At 40.8% G+C, this 23,071-nt stretch overlaps 1 protein-coding gene across 6 annotated transcripts in view; it reads left to right on the top strand.

Moving 5' to 3' along the window:
- The window catches only part of LOC122555933 (inactive N-acetylated-alpha-linked acidic dipeptidase-like protein 2), a 941,631-nt gene that overhangs the window by 604,871 nt on the left and 313,689 nt on the right, over positions 1-23,071 (top strand). For all 6 annotated transcript variants that reach the window (XM_043702221.1, XM_043702219.1, XM_043702220.1 and 3 more), the window contains one exon: positions 20,733-20,873. In XM_043702221.1, the coding sequence (XP_043558156.1) occupies positions 20,733-20,873 (141 nt within the window). The remainder of the gene's footprint in view (positions 1-20,732; positions 20,874-23,071) is intronic.

Below are 23,071 nucleotides of genomic sequence, written 5' to 3' on the forward strand. Positions count from 1 at the left end.
GCTGAACAGGCTGGACTGTTTTCCCTGGAGTGTCGAAGGCTGAGGGGTGACCTTATAGAGGTTTACAACATTATGAGGGGCATGGATAGGGCAAATAGGCAAAGTCTTTTCCCTGGGGTTGAGGAGTCCAGAACTAGAGGGCATAGGTTTAGGGTGACGTGTAAGGAATGAGCTGCCAGAGGATGTGGTGGAGGTTGGTACAATTGCAACATTTAAGAGGCATTTGGATGGGTATATGAATAGGAAGGGTTTGGAGGGATATGGGTCGGGTGCTGGCAGGTGGGACTAGATTAGGTTGGGATATCTGGTCGGCATGGATGGGTTAGACTGAAGGGTCTGTTTCCATGCTGTACATCTCTATGACTATGTCTCTAATATTAATTATTCACATGGCTGTGATATCACAAGATTACATACATAGTCAGGCTTCTATTCTAACTAATGTTCCTGTGTATTACATACATGTAGCTGACTGACTGAAGACACTGCACTGACTTCATTGAATAGAGTGAGTGACTGGTGTTGAGGCAGATACCTGTCTCAGCCAGAATGTCACATGTTATGGTGTCACGCAGCTGCCTTGAAAGATCGTGCCTGCCTGGTCTGGAATCTATTCCAAAAAGGCAAATGCTGACCCAGTGAGTGTCAACTAGTCGAGAGAAGACGGTTGTACTTCCCTGACAGAATACAGAAGATTGATTTAACTCTTGAAGCAGTCATTCCTTCATTGACCTGTGATGCAATTTCTGACTGGGCTCCCTGGGTGTTTTGGCATGACCTCCTTTGGTGATCAGCAGGAGGAATCACTGTTGTCCTTTACACCACATGTCCACCAGCACCTATCCTGTCCTGGAAGCAGAGAGTTGGCTTGCCTTTCACCTGAGATATTTTCAGGGAACACCATCACAATTTGAGAGGAATTTTCAGACTTTCAATCAGTGGTGCCAGAGACATGTAAGTTGAGCAATCTCATCAGGAGTGAGCATTTCTGCCTTTCTGATTCCTGGAGAAGGATGCCCAATTGTAGGTGAATTGGCCAAGCTAAATTGCCCATCGTGCTCAGGGATGTATAGATTAGGTGCATTAGTCAGGGGAAAATGTAGGGTCATGGCTCTGGGTGGGATATCCTTTGGAGGGTTGGTTTGGACTTGTTGGGCTGAAAGGCCTGTTTCCACACTGTATGGATTCTAATTCCAATTCTATTGAAATCAATTGGAGAAACAAGGTGAAAAGTGGAAGTCACTGGACAAAATTCACCACAGGTCACAGTGGACTGAACACCATGAAACCCAGTCACTGCTGCACATACCTGCAAAGGAGAACACTCACACCCATATTTTCAATTCAAGAAAAAATATGAAACTCTCAGAAGCTTGCGTTATTTAAATTATCTGAGAAGGTTTTTCTTAAGCATTTTGGGCTGAATCTTCTCAGGAACTGATCAATATTGGTGAAGGTTGGGCGAATTATATGAGATCAGCAATGAGCAAAAAGACTGTGTTGAACAGCAAGACCTGATTCTCATCATTGAATGATGAGAGCCCTGTTTTCTTGCATTAGCATCCTCATCATAATGTCATTCCTCATTGGTAAGCAGTTTCCCATTCCCCAACCCTCCAGACAGAAACTAGATAGTGACAGTTCCCAAAATGAAAGTCAGAATCATAACCTGGTGATTTCAACTTGCCATTTGCTCCTCTGGCTCTCCATTAGTCACCAACGACTCAGAGCACGCATCTTTGTCAACAATCTCACACATCTCCCACCCAGCAGGACGTCCAGGTTCCCCATCAGCAAAGCAAGGTGCCAGTTAACCTCTGTCCAGCATGTCCAGGGCAAATTAAATGAACTGTGCTGGGCAGTTGCTGACTGCCACCTCCTAACTGGGTTTAGAGTTGGCCCTGATGCCAGGGATCCCAGTATATATTCTGGCAGTGGAGAGGTACTTGCACCTGGTAAGTTGAAGAACATGACGAGCGAGGTGCCATCAGTACGAGTGCATGGGTAATGATGCAAATTTAGGAAGATATTTTGAGAAAATCTACGAGGTCCTGTGGAGTGAAATCCTCCATGAAACTCAGTAAAAATGCCAAGAGCTAACTTCCAATAAGCTTCAGCCCTCTGTTTTTCAAATAATGATTATGATTTAATTTAAGTTCTACAATTCAAATCCCATTTAGTTGATACATCACACAGTGTCTTTTGTTTCAGTTCATTTCTTTGTTGAGGGCATTTATTTTTTGTTTGTATTTTAGGGTGTTTAACGATATGAAACAGGCAAGCCGTTGTAACAATGATGATTGTGTTGCAAATTGAATTTGTGATTGCCACTTGGTTTGAAGACATTATTAATATATCTATCAAAGAAGAAAAGCATTTTGAGGATATATGATTAGAAACAAAAGTAATTATAAATTTGCATAGATAATTGGTGAGTTCCCATTTGGAATAGATTGCCAAATGGCACAAAATGCTTTCAAAATGTCGACATATTTAGATGCTGCAGAAATAAACAAATGCTCCAGAGAACACAACAGCTCTTGCCCTGTTTTGAAAAGCTGTCAGCAGAGTTGAATATTAGAGGTCAATAATTATCATGAAATTTCTCATCATTACCTTGAGAAGAAATCAAAAGCAGGAAGAATTTCAAAACCGTTTCCCCAGTGGAAAACAAACTGTTGACGTAAAAACTATGAAAGGACAGTTTGTACTTGTCCTGTTTGTGCAGCAAGCTAATTAAGTCAAATGGGCTTTTCTTGTTCCATGTTTTCTGGTGTATTATTTCCATATTGCAGATTTTCCAGAGCCTACATACTTTTGCAAATTGTTCAAGGGATCATGATTTGGAGATGCCAGTGTTGGACTGGAGTGTACAAGGTTGGGAGTCGCAGCGCCAGATTGTAGTCCGGCAGGTTTGGTTGGAGACGCGCTAGCTTCTGGAGCATCGCTCCCTCATCAGGTGGTTCACAACCACCTGATGAGCGGCACTCCAAGGGCTGGTGTGCTTCCGGTTGAACCTGTTGGACTATGGTCTGGTGTTGTGTGATCTTTAACGTTGTTCAAGGTATCAGCATTGATTTGCAGTGGGTTCTACAGAAGATAAAACAGTGTCATCCAGCTGCAGCCAATGTGGCTCTCGGGCATTTGGAGTAATACACAATGTTAAGACATATCTGCAGCTGGTCTTGTATTTATGTTAATGTTTAGGTCAGACATCGATGTTAAGAACTCTTGTGGTGATTCTCCAGCCATAATCTTATTACATACTGAGAGACCAACTAATTCTGTCAATGTTGAAGAAATTAAATTCAATCTGCCATGAGTTGGTTATCTTATTCATTGGCCCTTGATCTTATACCTGAAAGTCTGAGAGACAGCAGATCTGCAAAGAAGCAGATCTGAGGGAAACAGTATAAATCAGGGCAAAGGTTCGAGGACTATAGTCACTCAGCTAGAAGTCCAAGTTGGAATGGGCACATGTCTCAGTTTGAAAGATGAGTGAAGAAAACAAAATAATATCACAAGTTCATAGATTGTGAAATATTTCCTACGTTGTGCCTTTGTTTGGGAAGCTTAACATTTTTGACCTTGCCACCAAGGATTGGGCCCATTATGTGGAAAGAATGCATTATTTTTTCCAGGTTGACAGCATTGTGCAGACAAACAACAAATAATTCTCCTGACAGCCTATAGAGCTGCAGATTTTTTTTCTGCCATTAGGAGCCTGATTTTCCCTGATGCACTAGATACTAAAACCTTTCAATAATTGACTACAATTGGGCGTATCATCAGCCTGTTCAATTTTTCAGTGGATGATGGAAAACCTCAGGTCACTATTTACCTAGATGACATCCTCATATCAGGGAAAATTAATAAGGAACTCTTTAAGAACTGGGATATAGTCCTAAGACAGTTTTCCAAGGCAGGAATATGCCTGACACAGGAAAAATGTATGTTCCAGGCCCCCCAAGTGAACAATGGGCTACAGAGTCAACATAGCTGGCTTACACCCATTGGAAGAGAAGATGAGGGTGCTCAAAGGTGCCTGGTTGCCCTGATTATTCTTGGGCTGGTAAATTATTATGGAAAGTCCATCAATTCCTAAAAAGGGGTCAGCCCTGGAAATGGTCTCATAGACAAGTCCTAGCTTTCAATGAAGTAAAGAAATAGCTATCATCCTCTAAGGTGTTGGCACACTGTGATCCCAAGAAAGATCAGGTATTGACATGTTTTGTTGCCCTGTATGGCATTGGGTGTTATTAGCTTATAGGTACCCAATAGAAAGGAATGCCTAATAGCACATCCATCCAGGACTTTAGCTAATGCTGAGCGTAAATACTCCCAAATAGAAAAAGTTATCACATTTGGAGTCAGGAAGTTCCAACAACACCTTTATGGATGAAAGTTAAAGAGGACAAGGCAGCACTGGCCATAGCTCAGGCCGCACTCAGTCGTGGGCTCTAATACTAAATGTGTATAATTATAAGTTAGAGCACTATCTGCGAGGCCGAGCAGGGAATGCAGTTGGATTGAGCTGCCTCCCATTAGCTGGTATACCATCAGTTGTACCCCCAGTGAAAGAGTCTGTAATGATATATTATTTTCCTGGATATGTTCACAGTTATAGCTAATAATATCAGATGTTGGACACAGGAGGATACAGCCCTTTCCAAACTGAAATAACTGGTATTGATTGGGGGACCTAAAGGGCTGTTACAACTAGAATGGAAACCTTTTTGGACCCAGAGAAACCAGTTCAAGGTAGAGGATGGTATAATGAGTGATTGTTCTGAGCAAAGGTCGCCATTAAATACTGGCTAAACTCCCCCTGCGCCATCCAGGGATCTCCAAAATGAAGATGTTCTGTTGATCTGGTAGCCAGGCTTGGGTATAAGCACAGCTGTGCTGTTGGGACGGTGTCCAACTTACCAACAAGGACAGACATTACTGCCAGCAGCTCGCCCACATTCGTGGGAATGTTGCCTAAACCTTGGACTTGGTTGTACACCAACAATGCAGGTCTTTTCATGGGTTCATATACTTAGTCATTGTAGATGCCTACTCAAAATAGTTGAACGTGCTTACGGTCCATTTGTCAAACACTGGGACCTTGATAGAAAAACTGCGCTCATTTTTTGAAATACACAGTCCCTGAAATGTTATAGAGTCACAGAGATGTATAACACAGAAACAGACCCTTCGGTCCAACTCGTCCATGCTGACCAGATTTTCTAAACTAATCTAGTCTTATTTGCCAGCACTTGGCCCACATCCCTCTCAACCCTTCCTATTCATACACGCATCCAGATGTCTTTTAAATGTTGTAATTGTATCAGCCTCTACCACTTCCTCTGGCAACTCCTTCCATACACACACCACCCTCTGTGTGAAAAAGTTGCCCCTTAGGTCTGTTTAAAATTTTTTCCCTCTCACCCTAAACCTGTGTCCTCTAGATTTGGACTTCCCTACCCCAGGGAAAAGACCTTGTCTATCCATGCCCCTCATGATTTTATAAACCTTTGTAAGATCACCCCAGCCTCAGCAGGGAAAACAGCCCCAGCCTATCCAACCTCTCCCAAGAGCGCAAACCCTCCAACCCTGGTAACAAGATTTTTTCCTGATAATATGCCATTTTGTTTTTACCAGCAGGGAGTTTAGGAATTTCTTAAAGTTGTATATGATTCAACATATGAGGTCAGCTCCATGCCACCCATCATCCAATGGCCTGGCAGAAAAAGTGGTCCAAACTTCGAAGGCTAGATTGAGGAAAGAGCCTACATCTTTGCTAAATACCAAGCTGTTCTGGTTCTTGTTTGATTATAGGACAGCCCCACCTGCAACTTCAGGGAATAGCATTGACAGAATTGCTAATGGATATTAGATTCTGCACCAAGTTGGGTCTGGGGGACAGGGGGAGCATAAAATAGTTCAGGAATGCCAATGCCAAACTCCAGTCTCTGCCAAGTGAGAAAGACAGTTTGATAGAGGGGCCGAAATATGGTGTAAGAACTATGGAAAAGGCCCTGCATGGTCAAGAAGCACGGTCTACATGACATCAGGGCCAGTGATGTATACAGATCGGGTATCTGCGACGGTCCTTAACAAGCACATGGACCATATGAAAGCCACAAATTCGCAAACGGTGCAAGGCCAATGTGTGCCCTGTCCCTCAGAACCATTGCCAATCCTGCCAGAACCTATGGATTCATCTCTCTGTCAAACATGGTTGAGTCCTCCAAATCAGAGATGGACTTGATAAAAGCCATTGCTTCAATGCCTTTGCTACCAGTAGGAGAGGGTGAAATTCTACCGGGGCGCTCCTTGTGCAAGTGCTGAGCTCCCGTATGTTACGTGCCGCCCATGTTGAACACTGAGTGAGAGGAACCTGACCTGGTGCTGACACCCCAGGAGGCTCTCCAAGAAGCAGGACCAGCCTATGTCTGCAGACTTGGAGGGGGAGGGATATAGTGGTTGTCATGAGGCCAGCCAGATGGACCTCATAGAATATGTGATCCCTGAAGTGGGGCTGTTGATCTGGACCAATTGGGGAGCCCTGGCTGACAGATTAAAAAGGGGAGTCTAAATAAAAATAAAAAAAAGAAAAAAAACAGAAGTGTCAAACATCCTAAAAAAAAAAGAAAAATAAATAAATAAATAGGGGCGTCTGTCTTTTATGTACTTGTCATTGTTGCTGTTTTGTGATATGTGAAACTGGGATTTGAGGTTTGTCCTCATTTCCATGAAAACTGATTCAACAGTAGGGTTTGGGGCCTGGCTTTGCTGCTCGTCTCCCTTGTAAAATTGCTATTTCTCTGTATACAGCTGTTAATGTTAACTGTTTTGTAAACTGAACTGTTTAATAAAATTTAAAAAATTAAAAATTAGAGTGTCAGAGATACAGACACTCTGGTCCCTAACTCTGTATGAGATAGTACTACAGTCATGGACTGTTCCAGTGTAAATAAAAGGTGACTTGGTGATGGGATACTTCTGTTGAGTTATTTCACAAAGGTATTAGAAATAGACAGGGGATTGATACTAAGTCAACATGTTCATTTGGCAAATTGGTGCAGGTACAGTGGAGGAAATAATATCTCTGCTTCAGGCCCAACAAATTCTTCTAATATCCTAAAGACCTGCATCAGATCATTACTTGACCTATTAAACTCAAGGGAATATAAACGATATTTATGCCATTGTTGTTCATATTTCAGGAAGACTCCTATTTATCCACAGCTTCCCAACTACTATTGTGCAAGCATCGTCCCAATGTGATTAGCCCAGCAGCTGAAATGAACTGAGTAAAATTACAATCCTTGAAGAGCAAAAATAAATGAGTACTATCAGGTTCTCTTTTGTAGATAATTACTAGTTTCTAAATAAACTTGTTGGACTATAACCTGATGTTCTGTCTACCCCAGTCCAACACTGGCACCTCCAAGTCATTGATAATTATTGACATGGTCACAAACAATTTGTTTGATGTGGCTTTAACTTGTCACAGCACTTGATCCAGTTGCTGACATGTTTCATTGAAAATACATGTGTAATCATTCTAACTGCAGGTTTCAGAATGCTTCTGTACATCTGTGATTTATTCACAAGTTTTGAATAAACCACAATGTTTTCCTCACTACCTCATCAATCATACTCTAACTGTTTATAACTTGAAAACTTTGCCAACACACAATGGCATGGAGGCTCAGTGGTTAGTACTGCTCCATCACAGCACCAGGGACCTGTGTTCAATTCCACTCTTGTGTGTGGTACACTCTGTGTGTGAGGTTTATACATTCTGCGTGAGTTTCCTCTGGGTGCTCTGTTTCCTCCCACAGTCCAAGGATGTGCAGGCTAGGTGGGTTTGCCATGGGAAATGTGGAGTTTCGAGGATAGGGTGGGGGCCTGGGTCTGGGTGGGATGCTCTTCAGAGTGTTGATGATACTCGATGTGCTGAATAGCCTCTTTCCGCACTGTAGGGATTCTATGAGAATGTGTTTATCGCTGAAAGAAGAAGGGATGCATTCCTAAGTGTCTTAGGCTTTATGTGAAAGCCAAAAGGAAAAACGAGAATTGGCCCTCCTCATCCCAATCCCCTGAGTTTGGTCTCACTTTGAACAATTTAACCCTCAAACTATCTCATTTTCTTCTGTCAATAATGTGGCTCTGAGTATCCAGCTGGGTTCCAGCTATGCCTATCACTTTGTGGGATATGTGGAACATTCTTTGTTCCAGACCTGCTCAGGATCCCTACCCATAGTTTTTTCTTCGCTACATTGACAACATCATCAGTACTGCTTTCTGCTCTCATCAAATTGGCAAAGTTAGTCAGTTCCATTTTCAATTTTTCACCCTTCTCTCACCTTCATCTAGTCCATCCAAGACTCTCCCCTTCTTTGACTTCACTGTTTTCATTTTGGAGGACAGGCAGTCCACCATCAATTACAAGCCCACCATCTCCCACAGTTGCCTTGACTACACATTCTCACACCCTGCAGGCTGCAAGGATTCCATTCCACTCTTCCAGTTTCTCCTTCTCCATCACATCTAGTCTGATAATGCCAGTTTCCACTGAGATCTTTCTGACATGACCTCCTTTTTCCTCAACCAAAGACATCTCTTCCCCAAACCCTCAAGGCATAGTTGTCAGGGCCCTCAACCATATCCGCCCCATCTCCTGTGCTTCTGCCCTCACCTCTAGCCAATATTAGGGTTTCCTGTGTCCTCATTTTCAACATCACCAGTCTCCACATTCAAAGGATCATCCTCTACCATTTCTGCCACTTTCGGCAAGATACTATCATAAAGTCCACTCTTCTCCACTGTGAGCATTCTCCAGGACCCTTCCCCCTGCCACATCTCGTCCATCATTCCTAATGCTTCCTCATTCCCTTACGGCATCTTCCTATGCAGTTGCAGAAGGTGCAAATCTTGCCCATTCACCACCTCCCTCCTCACTGTCCAAGTCCAATACACCTTCTAGGTTAAACAGCATTTTATTTGTAATTCTTTCAATCTAGTCTACTGCATTTGAATCCTTACAATGTGGTCTTCTTTACACTGACAAGACTATGTACAACCTGAGTAAGTGCTTTGTGAAACAGCTCTGCTCTGTACAAATGACCCTGACCTTTCAGTTACTTGCCCCATCTTGCTCTCATGCTAACATTTCAATCCTGCCACAGTGTTCCAACAAGAGCTTAATGCAAGCTAAAGGAACAATGCCTCATTTTCTGCTTAGGCGCTTTGTAAGTGTCTCGAATTCAATATTGAGTTCCATAACTTCAGAGTAACTTCTGACCACCAGTTTTCTGACATCCCTCATCCTCATCCTCATCCATCTGTATCTTTCTTGGGTCTTGTTGACTTTGCTGACAGAACAGCAGACCCATTTGTTTTTTCCTTTTCACACCTATCATTTACCCTTATTTTACATCTCCAACTCTCCTTCACCACCTTTAGTACTCCCTTTGCTTTCTGCCCTGGGCACCTGTTTCACTTGCTCCTCCTCGCTCCCTCTGTCAATAATATTAAAAATACCATTTTCCAGCCATTTTCAGCTCTGAAGAAGCTTTCTATTCGACTCAATGTTAACTCCTCTCTCTACAAATGCTGCCAGTTCTGCTGAATTTCTCCAGCACTTTAATTTTATTCCAGCTTAATAAACTTCACCTCACAAGACCTCCACTTTCTGTAGAACTCTGCACTAATTCTGTCCTGTTCACCTGTTGCCTTGATTCTTCCCAACTTCAATCGATCTTTTGGCCACCAGTTTATCAACTTCAAATTGCTGAAACATGTACTCGAATCACTTTACAGACTTGCAGATATATCCTTCCCAACTTTTGTGACCTCCTCAAGTCCTACTCCTCTATCCATGCCTTTTGTTCTTTCCACTTTGGCTTAAAATACATCCCTGTATCCTTAATCCTGCCTTGCTTTTAGAGTCTTCTCCTATCTTATCCTCAAATTCTTAAATTCTATTCCTTAACCTTTCCATCCTGCTATATTTTTAACCACTCTTCAAATCCTCCTTATAAGCTAACTACTGTTCAATAACTAACTTACATCACCTTTCCAACCTGCAGCCACTACTATCAGAGACTGAACCCTCCATCCTGCCCCCAAACAGCAGAAACTTTGAAAATGCATTTCTGTCATTGTTGTTACACATCACATCTATCTATGACTGAAGACTGGGGACAAAAGCTTACCAGGGTCTTGCAGGAATGTAAAGTTGAGGTTAAAATCAGATCAGCCATGATCTTATTGAATAGTAGAGCAGGCTCGAAGGCCCAAGTGGCCAACTCTTGTTCTTTGTTCATATGTTCACATGAATCATAGGATCCGCTTTGTTACGTATCCCTACATCATGTACTGTTTGGGATGCAAAATTCAAATAGAATTTGTAATTTGATGATTATTATGTAACAGTTTAAAAGGCTTTGAGCTTATGAAAAATGATAAAATTGGACCTAATGTTCACATATTTGAATAAATTATGTCTCTGCTAACACTATAGGTGTACAGCCATTGAATGTTCAACTATATTCATCGATCAACATTAACAATTAAAAATACTCTTTTTTTAAAAATATTATTATCTGCATAATAATAACCTCATGGTTCTTTTTGGGATAATTTTTATAAAGGTCTGAGGCAGATTTTCTATATTTTTGTAATTTGGTGTAACTAATTAACTCTCCTAGGATTACTGAATTGGTTATCAAGTACAAGATGTCTGGCATTTCAAATTAGCTCTCGAATGGGCTGCCACCATAATGGGTCATCTAAGGTAACTGGTTGTACAAGAAAGCTCTGCAGCCTCAATGCCTGTATATTTTAATTATCTGAGGTTGTGCATTTGTTACTTCTTCCAAATTCATTCATCATACTAGTAAAGTCTTCATGACTTGTTCTAAGTTTTGGCTTTAATGAGGTGAAAATAACTGCAATATTGAAAAGATCTGAAATCTCCAAACCAGAAGCTAAATAATTTATATTCAGTGTATGGGATAGAATAATGATATCTAATTAGTCAAGTCTTTCTAAAAGAAAGTGTGTTTTTTTTTAAAATCAAAGACCATTTTTGATTGTAAATACAAACAAAGACTGAAAACATACATTTTTATTTTTATATATTTCAGTCACAAAATCTTATCATCTCTTCAATTAGAATGTTACCATTATCTGTAGTAGTATGGTGCTAAACTACAGATTTTTCTTCAACTTGATTCAAATTGCTAAGAAATGTTATGGATTATTTATCTTCAAATGGAAATCTATAAAATAGCTGATGCTTCTTCTCCCTACAATAACAAAATAGAAAAATAATGCCCAAAGGGAGAAGTCCTATTTTTACCTGAAGCATGAGAAAAACAACACTCGATTTGGTCATTGTTAACATTGTATAATAGAAAGGTTGCTTACTTTAGTCAGTGAATGTTTACCATCAGCTTGAGTGTGTAAATTAGTTTCCATGACAACCTTGGAGGACATTCACCCATATTTTCAGTTGTAATGGGGGTGGCAATGGCTTAATTGTATTATCGCTAGACTATTGGTCCTCGGCTAATGTTCTGGGGAACTGGGTTTGAGTCCCACCAGGACAGATGGTGGAATTTTAATTCAATAAGACAAATTCTTCAAGGAAAACTCTGCTGAACACCATGAAATCATTGTCTATTGTCAGAAAAACCCGTCTGGTTCACTGATGTTTCTTCAGACATCCTCACCTGGTCTGGCCAAAATGTGACTCCAGACCCATAGTAATATGGTTAATTCTCATGTGCTCTCTGAAATGGCCTAGCAAGCCACTCAATTGTATCAATCTCAATGAAGCCTCAATGAAACCAGATGAACTTGGCACTGGAAAAGACAATGGCAGAAATAGCCCTGTCAACCCTGCAAAGCCCTCATTGTTAATATCTGGGATAGCTGTCTCACAGACCAGTCAAACAACAGTCCAACATAGTCATACCCACAGAATCACACCTGATAGACAATCCCCCAAATACCATCATCACTATCCCTGGACATGTCCTGTCCCAACAAGTAGCACTGATGCAGCAGAGGTGGTGGCACAAGAGGATACAATTGGGAGGGAAGAGCCCTGGGAGACCTCAACATTGACTCCAGACCCCATGAAGTCTCATGCTTCAAATTAAACGTGAACAAGGAAACCTCCTACTTATTCCACGTGCTATGCTTTTGTGTACTGTACTCCCTCAGCTGGTGAGTTGGTACTTCTCCATATTGAAAAACACTTGGAGGAAGCGTTGAGGGTGCCAAGGGCACAAAATGTACTCTGGGTGGCGAATTTCAATGTCCATCGCCGAGTGGCTCAGCAGCAGCACTGCCGATCAAGCTGGTTGGTGCCTAAGGGACATCGCTGCTAAGCTTGGTTTGCAGCATCCATAGCAACCTGCTAGCTGAAGATGAGACTATCCATTAGAGTGTTGGTAAGAGTGACCATCACACAATCCTTGTGGTAACAAAGTCATGCCTCACATTGACAATACCTTCCATCATGCGTTGTCTGGCTGTATCACTGTGAACAGATCTCGCAACTCAAAACTGGGCATCCGTGAGGCACTTCATGCCATCAACAGCAGCAGAATCGTACTCCAGCACAATCTGTAATCTCATGGCCTGGCATATCAACCATTACCATCAAGCCAGGGAATCAACCTTGATTCAATTGAGATTGCAGGAAGGCCTGCCAGGAGTAGTACTCGGCACATACCTGGAAATGAGGTATCAATCTGGTGAACCTACCAAACAGGACTCTTTGCATGCCAAACAGCATAAGCAGTAAGTGAAAGACAAAGCTAAATGATCCCAAAACTAACAGATCTAAGCTCTATTGTCCTGTCACAGCCAGTCGTGAATGATGGTGCATGAGTAATCAACTCATTGGAGGAGGTGGCTCCACGAATATCTCCATCCTCAATGATAGAGGAGCCAACACATCAGTGCAAACGATGAGGCTGAAGAATTTGCAACAATCTTCAGCCAGAGGTGCCAGGTGGATAATCCATCTTGGCCTCCTCCATCATAATAGATACCATTCTTCAGCCAATTCAATTCACTCCACATGATATTAAGAAATGGATAGAGGCACTGGATACTGCAAAAGCTCTGCGTCCTGACACCATTCATTCATCAGAGTGTAGGAAGTTGAGGGTTGACCCAGTAGAGGTTTATAAAAGCATGAGGGCATACATAAGGTTAATAGCAAAGGTCTTTTCACTAGAGTTGGGGAGTTCAAAACCGGATGGCATAATTTTAAGGTGAGAGGAAAAAGATTTAAAAGGGATCTGAAGGGTATTTTTTCCATAAGAGGATGATTCATACGTGGAATGAACTACAAAAGAAAGTGGTATATGAGGTACACTTAGATTATTTAAAAGACATTTGGGCATGTGCATGATCAGGAAAAGTTGAAAGGGATATGGCCCAAATGCAGGCAAATGGGACTAGTTCAGTTTGGGAAATTTAGCATGGATGGGTTGGATTGAATGGCCTATTTCCATGCGATATGACTCATGCCCCAGAATATACCACTCTGCATGTCACATCCTTCCAATTGCAATATTGGCATCTACCTGACAATGTGGAAAGTTGCTCTGATCTGTCCTGTACACAAATCCAGCCTGGCCAATTACCACCTCATCGGTCTACTCTTAATCATCAGTAAAGTGATGGAAGGTATAATCAACAGTGCTATCAAGCTGCACCTACTCAGTAATAACCTGCTCAGTGACGTCCAGTTTAGGTTCCACCAGAGCCACTTAGATCCTGACCTCATTACAGGCTTTGTTCAAACATGGACAAAAGAGCTGAATGCCAGAGGTGAGGTGAGAGTGACAGCCCTTGATATCAAGGCTGCATTCAACCAAGTTAGCATCAAAGAGCTCCAGCAAAACTGGAATCAATGGGTAATCAGGAAGCAAACTCTTCCCTGGTTGGAATCATACCTGGCATATAGGAAGATGGTTGTAATTGTTGAAAGACAGTCATCTCCACTCCAGCTCATCCCTGTGGGAGTTCCTCATGGTAGTATCCTAAGCCCATCAGTGACCTGCCCTCCATCAAAAGGTCAGAAGTGGGAATGTTCACCGATGATTACACAATTTTCAGTACCATCTGGGACTCCTCAGATACTGAAACGAGCCATGTTCAAATGCAACAATATTCAAGCTTGGGCTGACAAGTGGCAGGTAACATTCCTACCATATAAATACTAGTCAATGACCCTCTCTTATTCGAAACAATCTAACCCTTGACATTGCCATCACTGAAGTCCCCATTACCAACATCCTGGGGATTATGATTGACTAAAAAATCAACTGGACTTGCCACAATGGCTACAAGAGCAGGTCGGAGGTTAGGAATATTGCTGAAGTAACTCATCCCCTGACTTCCCGGATCCTGATCACCATCTACCGGGCATAGGTCAGGAATGTGATGGAATACCTCCTCCTTATCTGGATGGATGCACCTGCAGCAATGCTCAAGAAGCTTGACACCATGCAGAACAAAGCTGCTTACTTGATTAACATCACATCCACAAGCATCCACTCCCTCCACCACCAACGCTCAGTAGTAGCAGTGTACATTATGTACAAAATGCATGCAGAGGTTCACCGAAGATCCTTCGACAGCCACATCCATGTAGAAGGCCAGGGATAGCAGATATTTAGGAACACCACCACCTTCAAATTCTCTGCCACTCACCATCCTGATTTGGAAGTATATTGCTGTTTCTTCACTGTTGCTGGGTCAAAATCCTGGAATTCCCTCCCTAAGGACATAGTAGGTCAACCCACAGCACAAGGACTGGAGCAATTCAAGCAGGCAGCTCACTACCACCTTCTCAAGGGCAACTAGGGATGGGCAATAAATGCTGGCCTAGCCAGTGGTGTTCACGTCCCATGAGGGAATGTAAAAGGAAAAAGATAGGGTGGCACGATGGCTCAGTGGTTAGCACTGCTGCCTTACAGCACTAGAGACCCGGGTTCAATTCCAGCCTCGGTTGTCTGTCTGTATGGAGTTTGCACATTCTCCCCATGTCTGTGTGGGTTTCCTCACACAGTCCAAAGCTGTGCAGGTTAGGTTAATTGGTTGTGCTAAATTGCCCATAGTGTTCAGAGATGTGTAGGTTAGGTGCATGAGTCATAGGTAAATGTAGGGGTTTGGGTGGGATACTCATGGGATGGTGGGTGTGGATTTGTTGGGCCATAGGGCCTGTTCCCACAGTAGGGATTCTAATTCTAATAATGAATTTGTTTGCATTTGCTATTTTCAAAACTGTAATAGTGACAATAACTTCTGGCTTCAGAACATGTGCAATTAAAAATGAAAATCCAGAAATTCTTGCCTGTCATTTCCTGCTCATCCACATGGTGTGCTACTGAAGCCACTGAACTGTTGAGAAACTTGCCTTTTGACACTGTAAATTTGCTCTCTAAACCCTTTTAAAAATGTGAAATTATCTTGTTAAGGTATAACTTTTAATAATGTTCTATTTCCTAACCAAAAGTTTCATGTGTTATATAGTTCTTTCCTAATGTATACATTTCCCATCTTTAAATATTTTGGAATAAACTTGTTTTGACATGGTGTGAACCTAGATCTCCTGGTTCAGAATTAGTGATGCTGCCATCACCCCAAACACCCTCATTCCTATCTTCAGTTTATTCTGTAAATTTATAACAAGTGGAAAATAATTACTTTTTGCTTGCTGACTGTGAGAACTGGCCTATATGATTGGCTGCTTAATTGCATCTCTGATGCTGGCCACTTGGAGATCCACTTGCTTGGTGCCAAATTCAGACTAAAGTTTGGAAAGATGCCACAGAAAGCATTAAATTTTTTCGGGCAAGTTTCATTAAGGACAGCAGTGCGTCCCTTCTCTTTGTCATTGTCTGCAAAATACAGACTGGTGTGTCAATTACAACCAGTTCAAAGCAGACTGCATGACTTGCGATACACAATGTCACTTTAAAATCTTTACGTGATACTTTCATCTTGAATTACAAAGGCCCTTCTGAAATGTCAAAAGGGAAACATTCGAATAATCTGAGAAAAAACACAATTTTCAGATTAAATATTTACAAAGTATTTTATAGATGTCGCCTTCCTTGCTTGGCGTACTGCCAATTAGTACAGTTATTGAACTGCACTTATGAAGAATGGTTTGTTACTCCTCAAAATGAAGACTTTTTAAAACACTTTTCATTTTTATTTATTCCCATACTAGTTTTACTCCAAAGCTATTCCAGGTATTTTATTAAAATGCACATGCTACAAAAGCTGTGTGTATTTTTTATAAATTAGTTACACGATCTATGTTTTTGTTACAATAAATTTGCATTTAGTCAAGACATTGCAAGTATTTGTTGTTTGCAAGATTTATATCAAATAACAGAAGGCTTATTTTATTTGGAAGAAGTGTCCTTAATGGTAGTGACAAACAGTAGAGACATGGTGATTGTAGTTAGCCTATGATTGTTAATTATAAAACTGCTTAACAGAACTATTTCTTAAATGTGTTAGTGTCACATTTGAGAAGTGGAGAAAAATACGTACTGTTCAACAATGACATGTCATTGCAATTTCACTACATTTTCAATGTTTTTTTTCTGTATTGTGTCTTTTGTGAAATTAGTCAAGCTTTTTTTGGAACCAAATGTGTGTCTGCAATCATTTGTTATGTAAGATGCATGTATGTTTTAAGAAGAGTTTGTGGACTTTGAGTCTGCAGTAAATTGTCACTGAACAGCAAAAAAGAGAATTTTTTAAGGATACATACAGTTTTGTCAGAAACTTTGACATTTTAGTTAATTATGTCAAAATGCTATTATTAATTCTCTCATGAAGATGTAGGCATCATTGCCCACCTCCATTTGTTTTGGGAAGTTGGTAATGTGTTGCTTTCTTCTATCTGGTGCAAGTACACACTGCCATTGCTGGGAGGAAGAGAGTTCCAGATTTGATCCAGCCATAGTGAAGAAATCACAATATAATCAAAGTCAGGGGCTCTTGTAATGCAGTACCTCTGAACTAGGGGACCAGTGTTCAAGTCCCATCTGTTCCAGAGATGTGTCATAATATCTGTGAACAGACTAATGAGATGTTAGCTATATATGTGTGTTCTAGTTCAGGATAATGGAGGGGACAATGTAGGTGGTCCAGTTCCCACGCATCTGCTGCCCTTGTCTGTTTAGGTGATAAAGGTTCAAACTTTGGAAGGTCTTTTCAAAGAAGCCTGAATGAGTTACTGTATTTGCCATCTTGTACACAGTATACGCTGGTGCTACTGTGCATCAGGGGGATAGGGAGTTAAAGTTGAAAGTGGTCGATGAGGTACCAATCAAGTGAGCTGTTTTGTCCCGGATAGTGGTACAACTTCATGAGTGATTTGGGAATTATACTCATCCACATGAGTGCAGTAGATTCCGTCACACTCCTGACTTGTAACGTTTGGGTAGTAAATACAATTAGGAAAGTCAGGAGGTGAGATATTCACTGCAGAATTCCCAGCCTCTTATTTTCTCTTGTAGCCATTGTTTATGCAGCTGTTCCAGTTCAAAGTTTGGTCAATGGTAACCCTCATATGAAAAGCTTTATCTTGGTTTCCAGTAATGTACCACATATAGTAATACCAAAGTTTTTAAACTTAACATTAAAAATAAGTATTTTTGACATTCTTGCTATTCTTACTTTAACTGCAAGACAGCCACCAATAAGGAGAAAAGGCAGTAATCTGAATTTCTGAGGTCATATTGATGATTTTCCAGTCTACCTGAAAGGTATACATATCACTTGGTCTAGAATGAACTCGAATTTACTTTGATAATTTGAAATGCAACAGCCGAATGTTTAATGTGAATCTGAGCTGAATAATCAGCTGGAAGCTCCTTGGGAATTTGTAGTACTGCTGCATCTTTAGAAATGGTTGCATGGAATCATGGTGGTTGTTAATCTTGAATGCTTACCTATACTTCAGCTCTTGTACAAGTGGGTTCTGACCACAGGGATTCCTTTACTGTTGCTGGGTCAAAATCATTTTATTTGAAAGCTTTTCTTGACATCTTTCTTTGAAAATTGCAAAGTGATGGCGAAAGCATTAGCACAGCTTTGTGCAGACTATTTTTAAGTTTTAGTGTGAACTTTTCGTTGAACAAATGGAAAGATGTTGGTACTTCTCCATTTCAGAAAGATGAGATGCAGCATTTGACTTCAACAGACTCTCAAAACAGAAGGTAGTAGATCAGCTTCATATTATATGTCAGGCTGAATTTTATTTCAATTGTCTTCAATAGAATGGGCAGACTGGTTTAGTGCCTCTGTTGAAGTAAAATTTTACCAGTCTAATAGCATTTCAAGCATCTCTTGCTCAGGTTCATAGATACAGAATGATTTTCCCTCTATTCTGCTCAGTACTAACCTTACCACAGCACCATCTGCTGTAACATGTCATACTTTTTCTGTTTACTGCAACTATTATTATATGAGTGATTAATATTGCTATTTAATGTCAGTTTTGTAATGATGTCCTGTGCCAACCAAGTTCTGGAACGCAACACCAGACTTGTGGAAGAATTTTACAGCCAGTTGACAGATGAGATCAGTTTCAGATTTGGACAAAGATCTTGAAATGAAAGATTGCTTTATCCAGTTAACTTTAGCTCCTCCTCACTGCATCTCTCCCATCCATTCAAGATTGTGCATATTTAATTTAACGTTAAATAATTTTGCTCAACAATGACAAGACTATCAAGATGAAAGGATGGAATACTTTGTTTATGTGTTCCCTGCTCAAAGAATTGTTGCATCCACCTGCTTTGCTTCAGCTATATGGGTTTTCCAATAAGAATGTCTCTTCCTGCTTTACAAGGTGAAGGAAGATGTGCAGAAAGCTAGATGGGGTGCCTTATTAAAGACTTCATGGAAACCATCTCTTCCACACTTGTACATTTCAATCTATATCCAGGGTCCAAGAAAAACTTGCTTTAACCTTTCTGCTGTTAGCAGCTCAGAAGGCTACAATTTCCTGCTGAGATTACAGATAGAAACTTAATGATGAGGCAGGGGTCTCACCAGCTGGCTGACTCTAAGACAAGGCCCATCAAATCTAATGCCAGCCAGGTATTTATGAGGCCACAGGCAGGCCTTTACCTGGAATTAAGACCCAGGTTTGGAAGACCTGCCCAGCAAGGTCTGATCAATCTGGTGCCATGCTGCTGCAGGACGAACAATTGGGTTCACACAGAACCAAGACATAAAGTGTGATTATTTTGTTTCAGTGGGGGTAGATTCTGAGATTGGAGGTCAGAGGGTGAGGTTGTCAGGATAGTTAGAAGCAATGGTGACTGGGGAGAGTGGACTCATTGGACAACATTTCTTCATGTCCAGTCCCTCAGTTGGGCACAAAGTGGCTTTGGTTGAGGTACCACGTGCACATGTTAATCTATTGGGCATGCCTCATGACAACATGTCCACTTGCAACTGAGTCAAACCCAGTGGTGCTGAGCTGAGGCCATTTAGTGCTCCACAATTAGCTGCTAAAGGGCCACAATTGGCTGTGGGTTGGAAATGGTGACCACCTTCCTGTCTGAACTTAATTCCATGGAGGCAGGATAGCCCCAGCCCCGTCATTAAGTGAGTTGCCACTTCCTGAAGCACAGTATTCTATGGTATGGGTGCAGAAATAATTGAATATTCAAACTAAAGACAATCAAATTTTAAGAGGGAAAGGAAAAAAATGAACGAGGAACAGTTAGGAAATCTGAATTGGGAATATTCAATCCTAAATATGATGGATGTTAAAATATGGAAAGCACCAAAATGAAATTAAATAATATGTTTGTTAAATTTTGTTATGTCAAAATATCTCAAAATATTTCATGCAATCAAATCTTTTGAAAGTGTAATCACTGCTGTTATGTAGTTAAGGGAAGACCATAAACATAGGAACTTCAGTGAAGCAGGACTAGGGCTTTGGTCCTGAGTTTGATCCCTTCAATGGGATCATGACTGAGCTTCAAGCTCAATGCCATTTTCCTACATTATCTCTGTATACTTTCATATCTTTAACCCTAGAAACATATCAATGACTGAACAATTAACAACTGCTCAGGTGGAGAATTCAAAAGATTCACCTTTCTCTTTAGTGAAGAAATTCTTCCTCATCTCAGTCCTGAAACTCTTTAAAAGACCAATTAATTAGTTGCAGTCCTTTGCTCTATCCCGTCGTCCTGCAGAGTTTTATCTTTTAAGTACTTATCCAATTCCTTTGTGCATCCCAGGTCATCATAACTCACTGCACTTTCAGCTTGCTTCTGCTTGCTTGCCAATTATCTCAAATCTGTGTTATGTAGTTATCCGGCCTTCTGTCATCAGGAAATTGTTTCTTGTTATTTACTCCATCACCTGAATGAACTCTCCCAAAAATCACACGGAGGTCTTAACAATATTACAAAACCCCGTCTTTTGTGTTATAATGAGACACCAGCCTGTTGTAGGGAGCCCAGTCATTGTTTTTACCTAACCCAACAACAAGTCACAGCCAGCTTTAAACCAGGTTGAGGTGAGGGGCAGCTGTTAGTCTTTAATAAAGGAATAATTAAGGCTTCGATAGCATCAATTCCACTGACAGGTAGGCTGGTCAGTAGCCCAAATCCCCTCCATGTTGTTTTAATTGATATTTTATGATTTTTTTAAAAAAGGTGGAATCTTCAGGGAACACCAAACAAATATTACATCTTTGCTCGTTCAACCAATTGCTGCATCTCTGGCTAAAGAACTTCTTTCATCAACTGAGAAAGCAAATGGAAATGAATGCTTTCAGCTCACCAACTCAAGTGCAGGTAACAAATGCTGTTTAACATCACATTCAACTAATCTTTTTTGTTTTTGATACGTGTTTATTTATTCATTTTTTTTAAAAAATCCTTCCGTGAAGCTAAACTATGATAAAAATTGTGCCATGATTTATGCCTATTTTAGATAAGTAAAGTCTTACAGCTGTGTTCTCATACATACAGTAATAATCAGCTGGTGCAGATTTTCTGCTTTGGTTTACATCACACAGCAGCCTTGTGCTGCAGATCTGAGGTAATGAGCATTCTCCACCCCCCCCCCCCCCTTGCCCTGGCCCGATGTGGATAGAAGTAACATCAATTATGAGCTTATTTGAGCAGATCTACGTAATTAGCACTGTATGCAAATGCAGTGAGAAGGAAAAGCAGCTGACTATGAACTAATTTCTCTTGTTCTTGGAATCAAAAGAGCAAGTTTTCTGTTTGCTGTGAAACCAATCAGGGAAATAAAATTTGTATTCCAAGTTACATGGGAATACCTGACTAATGATAAAAGACAGTGCTTTTTGTCAAGGTAAAAATAAACATATATTTTATGATTTGGTGAGTTGCGTGGATGTAGTTGTCTTGTTTATTTTTACTATTAGAAAACAGTCTTGGCAGAGGCATAACGTTTGTTAAAAATACATTCTAAAAATTCACCATGCAGACTCTATGACTTGCTAAGAGTGTTGCTGCAGATTGTTTGTTTGGACATGAATTCTTTTGGCATTATCAATTTAACAGATTGGGCCTAGCATGGAGATGTACAAATCAGGAGTAGGTGGTTTGGCACCTCGAGCCTGCTGTATCATTTAACAAGATCATGGTTGAGCTGATTTTCACTTCAACTCCCCATTTCTACATAGCTCTGATAACTTCTGACTCCTTTGTTAGTAAAGAATCTACTGACCTCTGCCTTAAAAGCATCCAATGAATCCACTCTACCATTGCTGGAGAAGGAAGTTCCCAGGACTCTCAACCCGTCTAAGAGAAAGAGTTTCTCCTCATCTCCAATTTAAATGAAAGCTCCATAATTATGAAACATGCCCCACAAGGAAAACATCCTTTTAGCATCCACCTTGTTAAATCCTCTCAGGATCTTGTAGGCCTCAATATGATGACCATCTCTTCTTCAAAAGTTCAATGAATATAGGCTTAGCCTACCTAACCTTTCCTCAGAATGTAGTCCCTGCATCCCAGATATCAGTGAAGTGATCTTTCTTTGAACTGTCTCAGATACATTTACATCCAGTATTATGCATGAAGACTAAAACTGTACAATTACTGGATTGGATTTAGTCAGCTTGATGGGGATCCAGCAGGGATCACCAGACAGTTTCAGAGGAAAAGACCAACATTGTTAAAATGCCTTTCAAAGTTAAGTGGTTACTATCAGGCCTTTCAAGGAATTCAATGCGATAATCAGAGACTGGACAATGCTCATTGCTATTGGTACCAGATGATTAGGATCAGTGAGGAATCCTAGGATGACAGAGTTGACAGACGTGTACTTTCACTGAGTTACAACAATACAAAGATGCATTGTTGTAACTCAGTGATAGTTGCGGGAGCGTCATGTGGGGAAACTATTATAAAGAATTCAGGAACAGAATGCAACTGCACTAGGAGAGACCTGAATTAATCAGGGATAGTCAGCATGGATTTGTTAATGGATGGTTTTGTTAAATAAATTTGATCTAGTTTTTTAAGGAGTAACCAGATGAGTTGGTGATGAGTATAATTAATTTAGTATAGTTTCTGTGGACTTATCAAGGCTTTTCACAAGATCCCTTATTAGTAGACTGGTCAAGGAAGTAAAAGTCCCTGAATCCAAGGCAAAGTGGCAACTCAGATACAAATTGCTGAGAGGCAAGAATCAGAGAGGGATGGAATGATATTTCAAAATGTATGAGGTGCCACTTTGTTTTGGATTCAGGGACTTTTACTCCCTTGACCAGTCTGCTAATAAGGGATCTTGTGAAGATTAGTGTTGGGGCCCTTGCTGTTAAAAGGTGTACATTACTGATTGGGGCTTAAATGCAAGGGGTATGATGAGGGAAGGTCATAAATACCACAAAAATTGGCAGGGTAGTAAATAGTGAGGAGGGAAGCCATAAACTGCAGGAGGATATCAATGGGCTAGTCACGTGATAGAACAGAGAAGATGCAATAAAAGCCAGAAACAAAAACTGCTGGCAAGGCTA

This window comes from Chiloscyllium plagiosum, chromosome 13 (assembly GCF_004010195.1).
Source record: "Chiloscyllium plagiosum isolate BGI_BamShark_2017 chromosome 13, ASM401019v2, whole genome shotgun sequence".
In the NCBI taxonomy this organism is placed as follows: Eukaryota; Metazoa; Chordata; class Chondrichthyes; order Orectolobiformes; family Hemiscylliidae; genus Chiloscyllium; species Chiloscyllium plagiosum.